The 13,465-nt window shown below is 40.9% G+C and overlaps 1 protein-coding gene across 2 annotated transcripts in view; it reads right to left on the bottom strand.

Annotated features, from left to right (window-relative positions):
- The window catches only part of GPR158 (G protein-coupled receptor 158), a 207,316-nt gene that overhangs the window by 15,590 nt on the left and 178,261 nt on the right, over positions 1–13,465 (bottom strand). For both annotated transcript variants that reach the window (XM_075082627.1, XM_075082626.1), the window contains exon 7: positions 9,293–9,531. In XM_075082627.1, the coding sequence (XP_074938728.1) occupies positions 9,293–9,531 (239 nt within the window). The remainder of the gene's footprint in view (positions 1–9,292; positions 9,532–13,465) is intronic.

Genomic DNA, 13,465 nt, shown 5'->3' on the forward strand with positions numbered 1-13,465 from the left:
TAAACTAAAGAGCGTAGGCCAAGTTTTGCTTATTTTTAGAAGAAAAAAAAATCTGCTCTAAGTTTGAAGATTTACAAGTATTATTATTTTTTTAATACAGATTTGTATATGGGTATCGCAGAGAGGAAAGGAAAGTGAAAAAGCCATGCCTCCATAATAAAAAGCAATTTCAATGAGCTGGGCTAAGTAGGAATGAAGGTAGCATTTGATCTCCATATCTGAATAATTCTGAAAACGTCAGAGTTTTCTGTTTCACAGTCATAGTTACAAGGAGTTCCTAAGAGGAGATTTTAAAGTATTAATATACTGGAGGGTAATAGTTTGCACCATTTAATGCATAATGCTTTTATAAAAGCTTTACATTTAAAGCAGAGCTGGCATTCCTGTTTGCAGACAATAATTAGTGTGACAGCTGGTATGCAACACAAATGGGAATAGCTTTTAAAACACAAGGTAAAATAACAGAATTCCTATACTTGCTAAGCCCAACATCACAATAACTTCATTAGCAATAACAAACAAAACAGACTGATAGAATACCAATTTATTATCTAAACCACTAATTACAGAGCTTAAATGTATCACGTAGAAGCTGTGCTTGAGAGAGGAAATCAAGTTCATATAATTAGCTACAGACTATTAGTGCAATTTGTAATAAAAATCTGAAGGTGTTATACAATTTTGCCGTATTGTTTCTCTATATGGCCTTTTTGGTTTCTCAATATAAAATACAGTGACGTATTAATGTATTTATTACACCGATGAAGAACATGGATAAACCAAACTCCAAATAGATAGATTGGATGGATGGATGGACGGATGGATAGATAGACAGATAGATAGACAGATAGATAGATAGACAGACAGATAGATAGATAGATAGATAGATAGATAGATAGATAGATAGATAGATAATTGGACTAGATGACCTCTAGAAGTCCCTTCCAACCTACACCATTCTATGATAATGGAGCACATCTGGCCATCATGCAGCAAGGTTCTTATGTACCAGTAATCTCTGAGGTCTTATTAGTTCTGTCTATGGCACACTAGTGACTGTTTTGCACCAAATATCTTTAATGATTAAAATCTGAGAGATGTGCTATGAAATTTCTATTTGGCTTGCTGAATAATTTTCCACTACAAGCCTGGCATAGATAAGTGACTTCCTGATCACTGAAGGAATACCTTAGCATATTGCAAACCTGCCAAGACCAAACTCAAAGCTCAAAACACATGACCTTGTTCCTTTAAGTATGATTTATCATAAGGCTTATAAATTAGCCCATTTTACATAATAGGCACAAGAGCAAGAAATACCTTATTTTCCCCTTCTGAAAAATGATGGAAATTCCTAGGAGAGAGAGCTGTCAACACCTATCTGGACAGAAAATATGAAGTAAAAAAAATAAAGCATAAAAGAGCTCTGAAAAAACTTGCAGTAGCTACTCTATGACTGTTCAAACCAGGCATTCAGATTTCAGGTGCAAATCTCTGATAGGTAAGACCATAAGAAAAGGCACAATTGCTTTAAAGGCATAATGGATGCAGATACGAATAGAAGGTAAGAGACAAAAATGTAAAGTGGTCTCGATATGTCATGTGCAAAATTAATTAATCTTTTAATATCTCTCTTCCTAGTCACTACCTATTTCTTATGCACATAAACTTTTATCTGGTCTTTGCACTATCTAATCAACTTGCTTAGTTATATTCTTTGGTGTTTTAAAAACATGATCGTTCATTTAGTTTGCAATGCCCACCGTGTTTTTAGAAAATTGAGTGTTTTGGAACACTTAGCTTGGTCATCCAATACACTGGACCAGACTCATGCCCAATGCCACTGGCCTGTTACGACTAAGACTGTGCCCTGTGTGCTCACTGGGATTTGTTTAGGTCATTGCTCGTATTCTGCATTTCCTGATGATGAAGGACAATGATACGTGTTTACAATATGTGATATGTATCAGCTCTACAGAAAAGGAATGACTCAGGATTGGTATTAATCAAACTTCCTCAGAAGATCTGGGTTAATATATTTACTAGGTTTTGCTAAACATGCAGTTGTCTGTGCCGCAAATTATTGTTTCATATTTAAAGCCAGTACAAGACAAAGACGTGTCCAGAGACAGTTTCCATGACATTTTCTTTCAGTGTCCATTAGCCACGCTGTGTCGTGCCTTGCACAGCACAGCGGATGCAGACTGACTCCCTCCTGCCTGTCCAGCCCCCAGCACAAGTAAATTCCTGTGTTAATCCATATCCTCTCTCATTGCCTGCTCTGTACTTTGCCTGACTGCACAGAACTGCAGAACAAGATATGATGAACTGAAAGCAGTGATCAAAGTCACTTTCCCCTCTTTCAAGATTTAGAAAAGTCATTGAGAGCCTCCTTACACTTTAGTGGGTATGGGAAGAGATCACCCACAGATGAAAAATGGAGTAAAGGCAATAAGGGCAGGACTTCAGGAGAGGTAAGGAAAAATAGATTCAGAAAAGCAAAGATCATATAAGGAAACATGAAAAATCAAGAAATGTGAAGCTGGATTTTAGAACATAGCTTACAGAACATAGAACATGGCTTACACACCAACCTAAGTGACCAGGCTCACTTAATGCATGTGGCAGAGCAATTCCAGAGATAAGTCAATGAAAGCTTTGTAATTTGTTGCAAATGACATTTAGATGCCTAGTGAATGAGAGAAAAGACTGCAGGGGGAAAAAAGAGGTCATGTGCACATGCACAACCAAATTCCAACTTTGTGTGTACCTTAAGCTCCTGCCGTATGAAAAGAGTTCGTACTCAAGCCAAACTTCGCAGAGATGATTACAGAGAGCATTTCTCTTGTTATTTGGGTGCCAAACCAGGCATTTTTGCTGCAATTTGCAGCAGAACTAAGCACACAGGTCTGTATTTGTAGCCAGTGAGACCATACATAACGTGTTATATATGGATTTGACTAAGCTCTGTAACTGAGCCAAAGGCACTGCAAAACGGGCACCCAGATTAAATGGACCATATAACTCTAATCTTATTGTGCCTCAGCAATGGCTGTGTAAAATGGGGATAATGGCACTCTGTCACTGCAAGATGACAGGGGAAATAAATTTACCTATATTTGTGAAGAGCTTAAGTCCTAAACTGTGAGTTTTCTTCCCGCCATGGTTGGGAAATGAAAGTGAGTTATTTCAGGCTGTCCTGGTTGCTCCTCAGCCCTCCTACCCTGTCAGAAATGCCTTTCTCTTGTGCTTCTTCAGACCAGTCTCTTGGTGGAGATGGCTGTGGGCTAGAGCTGCTGAAAGGAGCTCCCTGGAGCCAGAACACCAGTCCCTGTGCTTGCTTGCACTCTTCTGTCCAAAAGCTACCTGCAGAAAGAAGGCACTCCTAAAGGATTAAACCCCATTTTCATGACTCTGTATGATGTTCTATGTCTAATCACACAAACTTCCTCAAAAAGCACTGTCGAGGCCAAGAACAGGCCACTGCTCTCCAGAGACAGTGATGTGCTCCATGTCCCTTCCTTATACTAATAAAGGAGAGCCCATTACAGCTGTGACTTGACTAAGTTCATTTGGTATTCTGAACTTTGCACTGCTGGAAAAACAGTACTGTTCCAACAGTTACACCATTTTTCCCCTCAGGTTGTGAACACAAATTACTGATTACAACTCTGCTTACATCCATAACACAGCTACAACAACTCATCTACTTCTCCATCACACTTCATTTCATCAGACTAATGTCAACATTTTAAATCCCCATAACCGAAATGAAGTGAGCTATGGATCTGGAAGCACGGCTCTTCCATCCATTCACTCACGCAGGGTGTCGGCTGGAGCCGAGCATGCACCATTTTAAAATAGGAAAAAAATTGTGTCCTCGATTGCTCCTGTGTTGTCAGCCAGCACAGTCTTTTTCTGCCTCACTGTGTCCAATCTCCCACCTGGAGAGTTGCACCATGTCATAGAAGTTTTTTTCTTCAGTTGAAAAGATTTTCTTATATTTCAATGAACTGTGATTACATGTCTAAGTCTTTAGTGCTGAGTTATTCCTAGCAAGTTGTAAGTTACCAGAGGTTTATCTGCATCTCTCACCAAATCTCAGCATCATTTTGATTAGTTCGGCACAGCAATACAATGACCTATGTGTGGAGTAAGAGCCAATGGCACCAAATCCTGACTTCTTTTTCTACCAGAACTTCCGTGGCCTGTGGCAGTGCAAGGCTGAAAGAAGAGCAGGAGTCCATGGGCTGGTGGGAGGGGACAGCACGCTCCGTCTCCTACACAGTCACAAGTCTGCCTTGCAGGTGACTTGAAGTAATACAAGGGACATGCTGACGCACTGCCTGTGGGACCCATGGCTTGAGGGTGACCTAGAGATGTCTTTTGCTGACAACAGAGACTTGAGGGTGAGCAACATGCCTAGGAGTCTCACTGCACAAAACATGCCAGCACTCAGGTCCATAATCTCCAGGAACTCCCCTCATTTCAGCACTTCTCTTAGCCCTTTTACTTTTTATTCCTTCTTCTACACACATATGCTGTCCCGCCTCACTCCTTCCATAGCTCGCTGTTGTTCTTAAAGCCAGCTGGCCACTCTTCTGTCTCCATGTGCCCCATCATCCTTTTCACTTGTGTGGGGCTGAAAGAGGGAGAACAGGATCAGAAAGATCTACCACCAGCAGCTGAAAGCAAGATGAATGTGGGACCTCTTCTCAATTCCTAAAGAGGATGCAAGCAAACCCCAGTGGTATCCAAAGTACTTGATGGGCTAGAAAGACTTGGAACAGTACAAGAAGTGGATTCCAAAAAGGGTGGTGCAAAGACAAGAGGAAGTCAGAGCATATTCCGGCCTCTCCCAAAGCCATATCCTACGCGGGTGGCCTGCAGAAGCATTTGAATATGGCATTTACCAATACACAAACATGCGGCTAAGGCAACCCAAATATGGTTTCCTTAGCAGAAATGCTTTATAGAAATGGTGCTTAAATAAAGTTTATAGGATTTCACCTGTGAGGTAACAGATAACAAGGAAAAGCAATGTTACTGCAGGGGGTAGTGTAACCCAAACTGCTCAACCCGGGGGTTCCGGCATCACTCGTCATCTTTTTTGCTCTTCCCCATAACTTTTCCAGATTTACCGTATCCTACAGATGAGGCACATAAACTGTGCACAGTGTTGGTGATGCGGACTGTGAAAGACATGTACATGGTAGTGGGAGGAGTGGGTGACAAGCAGAAAAGGGACAAGGCTGAAGGCTCCTTCGTAAAACTGGATCCTTTTCCTATTTCTGCTGCAAAAAATTTTATACAACCCTGGTCTTATCACTCAGAGTAAGCTTTTCACAAGTGGTCACTAATTTTACAAGACACATTTTCTGAGTATCTAATGTGAGAACTGAAGCCACATCTTCAGTGCTGAATTCTAGCAAGTGCCTCCTGGTTGTGCTTTCCACACAGAGGAGGCTATAAACAGTACTCTGAACAACCAGTCCCTACATGTCTCAAGACAGACACCCAAAATGGATAGTTACTGTTGACAATTTTTACTTTAATCTTTGTACATTGAGGCTATGGAGAACAGGGCTTAAAAACACCCATTTGGAAACAAACAGCTCTTTAGTCATTGCATGCTCTGAACAACACACCACGAATATGGCATAGGGCCACATCAAATGGGGATAACAAAAAGAAATAATAATCACTCATTTGCTGAATGCAGCAGAGGGCCTGTAGAAAATTTAATAAAGGGCCTTGTAAGGCTGTATTGCAACGCTCTAGCTCAAAACTGTGCAGGCAGTCTTAATGCCCAATTGCCAGAGCCTGTCTGGCAACTCATACCCTCTCTAGATGCATAGATTATATATGTTAAATATCAACAAATGAACAGGGGGAGGGATTTCTTTTGGGAACAGCCTGAAATATTTACTTTGTTTCTTTTCCTGGCTGAGGGCATGCAGTAATGCTGATGCAGCCTCATGTTTGAAATCCTCTCGATGCCCAGGACCCAGAGCATGACCCACCGATGAGTGGGCTATGGTAGCAGCTCAGGCCAGCTGCGCGGGAACAGCCCAGCTCCTGCCAGCCAGGAGTCAAACAGGTGCTGGGGAAAAACACCTCCCTGCCCTAGTTAATATCTGCCATTCACTTCTGGTTTAAATAAAACATTGAAAACCACATACAGAATATATGGGGGAATTTTTAAAAACTACAGTTCAAATCCTACCCATGCTGGATGAAATCCTTGTCCTGCTGAAGGCAGGAACATCCACCTGCCAAGAATTCACCTGCTTTTTATTTGTGTTTGTGCATGCATGGTTATTTGTTGGCCTGCCTTTCTCTCCTGCCTGGGGCTTTGTTTATCAAACTTAATATTCCCCCCCTCCCCTAGTTTGTGGGAAGTTCTTTTAAATCCTGTGCTGATATCTGCTTCATTTATATGATTTTTCCCTCAGGATAAAGAATAATAGTTTGATTTGTGACACTGTGAGCCCTTAGGTACCAAAAGTTTACCTCTTGGTTTTTTTGTTTGGTTTTTTTTTTTCTAACTTGGAATCTGGCTGTGACAGGTAGAGGTATAGAATATATTCAGGCCATAAGAAAAAGGCTTTGTGGGAGAGTGTTTTCAAGCCCCCAGGTCTTTCTCTAAAATCTCACATTGTCAAACCCATGACACGGCTTGTCAATGAGACAGATGCCCCAACCTTGAAAGTCATGCAGAAATGAACACAAAGAAAATAAAATAATCTAGGCAAGGGACAAACAAGCTACCCACAAGTATCCAACCTCAAGAAAAATGCATACTAACTTACATTATGTTATATAGATAAAACAAGATTTACTGAATGCTAATTTTTATCATCAGCATATCACTACAGAGACAAAGCTAGAAATGGTGACAACCTTTGTGTCTAAGTCCCTACTCCTCTCACGGAGAGCATCCTCTTAAACTTAATGGAAATGTAAATATAAAACATTCACTGCAATAAAAGTCTCTGGAGATAGAGCCTAAGTAGCGTGATTAGTATGGAAAACGCTTCATAAATCCTAACTCCAATAATCTCTGGTAGCATAAAGGATTCATCTCATTATGACTTTCTAACAGAGCCTTGTTAATTCTCACTTCACTAATCTGCGACCTTGAAAATTCCCTCTCCATATTTCAGTAAAGTGTTGACAGCTGAACGAAACAGGGAGGTATTCCAGCAAGGGCTTCAGGTGACAGAGTATATTCCAAATCACTTACTAGTTTTACATAAAATACTATGCCTGTCTAAATTAAATGAAGTAACATGCCTTCATAAATTACCATCCAGCATTTTTATTTTAGCATTTTAAACCAAATATCACAATCTGTCAATGAATTTATCACATAGTGTCTTTTGCAAGGCTGCTCCCAGTCAATTATAGAAATAAAAGGGGTTCTGCATTATGGGTATTTCTCCTGACATATCTCTGAGACTAAGTATCTAATTTTGGAACTAGTTCCTACTGGCTGTAAGCTTTTCAGACTGCTAATAACAATAAAAATCGTGAAGTGCATACACACACACACACAAGTGTGTCTGTGTATATATATAGACACACACGTGTTAGTAGAAACTTGTAGGCATACATCTCCTGGCTGCATAGTTTACTGAGGACTTGCACAAACACAACTCTGGTTATAAGGTAGTTTGGGTAAGAAGGCAAAATGACAGAACATAAGAAATTCTGCCCAATTTTGTTCAGGCTCGAGAACTGGCTTTGCCTCTACTGCCTTTGAGCGTATTTTCAAAAACATGAAAATCTCCTCTAAATGTAAATATACCTTTAAAAATGATCCTTATTCTTTCCAACACTAGGCAGACAGCAATTTATGTAATTTCTTACCAAAAAGGGACTACTGGTCATAATTAGGTATTAAGATCTGAGTTGTTAATCACTTCACTACCATAGCTATAAAATCCAGAGAATAAAACCATTTGTTTGCCATTATGCAACAACCACTGTATTACTGGCTGTGAAATGCAGTAAACTTTTGATGCAAAATGGATTAGTGCAGATGACGTCATCAAGTGTTCCACATTTAATTCTCTTTTGTTATTAAATTCAGCACATCTCTGGTGATAGTACTATTTCATGACTGCAAAGTATAGTTATATTTTATCAGTACACCCCTCCAAAAGGGCTCAAATTAAGACGCATTTCAAAACACACTCCTTCATACTCCTCTCCATGTGGTTCACCAGCGAGCACGTTAGACACATGGGGTACTCAGAGATCTTAAATAAAGGAGAGAGGAGCAGAGCACACAGGCAGTCCTTGGTGAAGCTGGCAGCAGTGGTTTGCCCTTTAAACTGCTGTGCATTACCACGTGCTGGCTTTCTGTACACCACTCAGAGAAAAAACTCCTCATACCCCTGGGCTGCTTCTATCCATCTTGTCTGCATTCTCATGTGGAGGAGCCACCATTACCTCTCTCTAAACCTCAGCAGCAGAGCTCTGCCACTGGGATGTCCATGGGGGAAGCAGGGAAAAGGGAGAAGGGTAAGAATTTATTTCAGATTTCAAAACACTGATGTATTTGAGATAGTGGGTGGCAAGCCTGGGTTGTACTAGAAACAACAGCTCTAGGCGCAGAAGCACCAAAACTGTCTGGCCATTGGGAGGAAGCACGTTATACTGTATAACTGAACCCTGCCATGGGGAATCCACTGTTATAAAATTAAGGAAACACAAGTGTGTCATTTTTCTCCTCGATATGCGTTCTGCAGGACTCATAGTTTTTAGCTCATGCCTGTCCCATGCATGGAAAGCACATCTAACAAATACGCCAAGTTGCAATGTTTGATGTGCGTTTCCTACTCCCATTACTCTGATACTAATTTCTGTAAGGTTATGAAAGAGTGGTCTCGCAAGTTCTTTCCCTCCTCATACACAAGAGCTCTGCCCAGTTCTGTGGTGCAGAAGCAAAAAGCTTCTGTTATTCTAGCCACAACTTCTCAATTAATAGTGTAGAAGAGCACAGTATCTTCTGCCTTTAAAGACAAAATTTCTTGAGTACCCATCACTTTGTTACTACAATCCAAGTTACAAACCTTTGAAAATCATAAAAGTCTCAGTATATTTAAATATGTTTTACTTCTCAGCCCGTTTAAAAAACATATATGCCAATATTTCATTCCCCTAGAAGCTTTTCACATGATGTTATGCAGTCTGACAAATCTTTCAGGTATTCTAAAAGAAGAAGAATGATAAGGCAGCCAGGCTTTATTTAGGAAATAAAAGATAAACTAGAAAATGAACATACCAACAGCCATCATGTAATCCCAGCGGTCTATGAGGCACATATTGAAGATCAGGTGGTCAGATGTTTGCCCTTGGCCAATGAGTGGAATGTTTCTCTCCAAATTTTGGGTTATTGCAGAAGTCCAGCCAACAAGAAACCAGAAGACTATCAGGAGAATAACAGCCAGCATCCTCATCACTCGCCCGCCTGTCATGTATGGAATGCGCTGGGCAGTTCGGGACAGGAACACTTTCAAAACCCTGAAAAATTGAGACAGAGCAGAATTAAAAAGAGCAGTAGCTGTGTTGCAGGAATGAAACTTTCATTTTATTTCACGATCAGATTAGTGAAAAAAATTATCAACGTTCTTTCCCCTGACAGTATGTACAAGAGTGAAATTTGAAACATTATTACTTTCATATTCATCGTATTTAAATGGAACTGATTGCTTCCCAGAGAGTGCTACACAGCAATAACAGAAAATATTAGCTATGCTTATGTTAGAGACATGAATTCACATGCTGTGTTATCAAGCTGTTTTGTACCTTCCAGTTCCCTGTGGAAGACTTCTGTCTTTAGAAAAGGGAAGGTCATTTCCATAAAATAGCAAGCACATGTGAGATTTAATTTTGTTTTGGTGCTGTCTGTCTGCTCATCCCCAATCATACCATTCCTGAAGAAAAAATTAGCACTTCTTGGATATTTTTCCCATTTAGTTTGATGCTTCTGAGACAGTATCTTACTCCTCATAGAAATAACTATGGAAGGAACTTTGCTAATTAAGTGTTTTCTGACTTGTTTAGAGGCAACAACATGTTTTTCAAGCTGGCACAGAACCATGATAGAAAAGCCACATTATGTCAGGCACATATATCATGTAACAGCCATTGAACACATAACACTTGCTTTAAAAATATTTGCACTTACTGTTAGGATAGGCTTACTCCCACCAAGAACCGTTCAAGGAAATATCACCTGCATTTTCTGCCCATCACCACCTGCTAAAGCAGAAAAAGGTCCTGCTGGGAGCATGGTGGCAAGCAAAATTTGAGGAAATTGGCTCAGGAAGAGGGAGTAGTTTGACTTTTTATGTAGCACAGAATATCTGTGTTGCCTGCAGCACGGGATCTGACAGAAGCATCTAACCCTCTCCTGGTGTTTTCCTACAAGAAAAGGAGGCTGCAGGGGCTGCTGCTGCCATTGGAGTGCTCCTGCCCTGACCCTGCCAAGTTACTAAGGCTCGGCAGTGAGGAAAGGCTATCACTGAAGTATTCATGTACCCAAACCTTTAGACAGAGGTGGGCTGAAGTTTAAAGGCTTTCTTAGAGATTGGGGTGAGGAGCCTTTCAAAGTTAAAAGGTGAGCTGAAACAGGTGATTTTGTCCTCAAAACGATGGTGGTTCCTGATTCCTGAGCATCAGTGTGTCCAGTGAATACTCTTGATATCCATGAAGGGACAAATTATCACTGAGGTTTAGGGAACTTGAATTTTTTCAGAAAGTTGAGTTTTTAAATGCCCTTGACAGCTCTCAAGTCTTTTCAGTGTACCAAGCACCAAGTCACCTCCCAAGCCATTCCATGGCTTTTCAGAAAAAAAAAAAAAAAAGAAAAAAAATTACACTCCAGATTAATATTTATGCTTATATTTGTCTAAGAGAAGGCAGAAGCAACTGGCACTACCTTTCAAACAAATAATTGATCCATGTCTTTTAAAGCAGAAGCACAAAAGCTTTTCCACATCCATAAAAATGAATCATCATTTGACTACAAACACAGCCTTCACAGTGTGCATTAGGTGAAGTCAGAGATCTGAATATGTTCAACATTATTCAGCTGTTTCCCTCCCAACAGTTACTCCGCAGGGAGTCATGGTTTTTGATCCTTCCCTGTTTGATAGATGTTCTGCTCTCCCTTTACAGATGCTAAGTGTTTTATGTTGGAAGCAGCTTCCCAAAGACTTCAGGCAAGACAGACAGACAACTCCACAGCAGCAAGGCAGGCGACTCCCTCCACATTGCTCAGCCACACCACTACTGTTCCAGGGCAGCACCAGTAAATCCTTGTTTTTACGACACTAAAATCAGTAAGTGAAATCTTTCCTTCTCCCTATTGTGAATGCCGATCAATACGTAGCTTCTTTGAAGGGAAGGGATTCTTTTTGTAATGCACTGGAAAACACCATCTTTTCACAGATATAGTTTGCCATTTGAGAAAAATATCACACCTGTTTATGAAGCTTTAAGAATTGCAGAAATGATACAAAACAGCTGAGAACTACTAGAAACTTTTCTTTGTATTTTGGGTCTCCAAAGTTAATTCTCAGTGATTCTACTGAAAACCAACGTGTGAGCCTTTTCTGGACGTAACAAGGACCCATTACATTTTTTTCCACTACTAGCTCATTAACTGCTGACCATGAGAGAGCTTTCTAAGGGAGATGGGTGGGCTGCTATTACGTTACTGACCTAAGCACAGTGAAACAAATAACAACTTGCAGTACAGCAATCAAAAACCCTCCAGTATGGATCTAACCACATTAATTTTTTTCTCAAAAAAGAGAATTTTTCACAAAAGTAAGTGTCCGCCACCACCACCATTTCTACCTTGAACACGTAAGCCTACATGTAACCCAACCCTTGTACTTTTTTTTTTTTTCAAAAATCCTTTTTCTGAGAAACTGTAGGGAAAGCCGGGTAAGATGTGTAATGTTGAAAATCTCCTTTCCAAAGGCTGTGGCATAAAAGTACCCAGCCAGAACAGGAGCTCCAGAGTTGTAATTCCCTCATCTTCCTGCTGCAACATGAATCCAAACCCACATGGCTCACCACCTCAACAGTAGCACACATGCTCCGTCTCCTCTAATCTCCTATGTATTAGTGAATATGTATCAAAGCCCAGGAGATTCCCCTCCCAAGAGCATGCCTACTTACCAGGCTGGAGGGTCATTCTCCTTCCTGTACCTCTGACTCACATCCTTTCAAAGTTCACCATAAAAAAAAAGTTGAATCACTGCAATATGAGACCAAATTGCCCCAGCAAACATGTATTGTCTGATGACTGGTACCCTCCATCAGAAAATCGGTGAGTTCTTGATTCAAATCCTTGCCCTCACTTCTGGGCAGGCAATACTCAGTCCCCGCTTTTCACACTGTTCTATATCTATATATTGGGTTGATATACCTGTTGAACAAATGAGACATTTCTCATTCTTACCTCAGGGAGGTAAGAAATACCTTACTGGTACCATACTAGGAAATTAAATATGCCCAGGGTTGTTCCTGGCACTGATGCCAACTGGCACAGAACAGATGGCATCCATACTACTACCCTCCAACACAGAGCAGCTGCATGCAAACTGCCCACTGCAACGGCCTGTGCCAGCTCCTGAACCACGCTGGGAAATGGCTTGGAAGCATTCAGGTTAGCATGGGCCAAGGGCAGGCCAGGGACCACTAGAACAATTCAGCAGGACAGATGATGGACTTCCAGTGCCCAGGGATATTCTCTGATGCTACTTAATTTATGAATATAGACATACCTCTGGATTCAAACCCTTGAGCAAACTGATGTTTAATTATGAAAACCAAGTAAGTCATTGCCAACTGGAAAGACTCCTCCACCTGTCCTGTGTAACCCCAAAATGCCTGTTAGTGCCAGGCAGTGGCCTGGTAGAAGCTTAGGACACTGTTTGAGAGGTATCTCAGGCAGAAGAGGAAACTAAACTATCTTCCTCAGCATAGAATCATAGAATCGTTAAGGTTGGAAAAGACTCTTAAGATGATCGAGTCTAACCGCTAACCTATCACTGCCAAGTCCACCACTAAACCATATCCTCAAGCACCACATCTACCCTTCTTTTAAATACCTCCTTCTAGCTCTTCTCCCAGCTAAAACCATTCAAGCATATGCAACCCACTTTTACATGCTGTTGTTGCATAATCAAACCATCATTTTCAGCGACGTGTCATCAGCTCTGTTTACAGGCAGATCAGACAGAACACTGCAATGTGCTTTACCTGCCTTGCTGTGAGACACAGCTGCCTTGAAACAAAGCTTTGACCTACAGACAGCTACTGGCAGCATTAAAGCTGATACGCAATAGCCATCCTTTTTAGAGTAAACAGAAGGCACAGTTCAGGCTGAATGAACTGCCTGGAGACCACTGCAGGTAACTCCCAACTCTGCTGGCTGCAC

This window comes from Phalacrocorax aristotelis, chromosome 2 (assembly GCF_949628215.1).
Source record: "Phalacrocorax aristotelis chromosome 2, bGulAri2.1, whole genome shotgun sequence".
Taxonomy (NCBI): domain Eukaryota; kingdom Metazoa; phylum Chordata; class Aves; order Suliformes; family Phalacrocoracidae; genus Phalacrocorax; species Phalacrocorax aristotelis.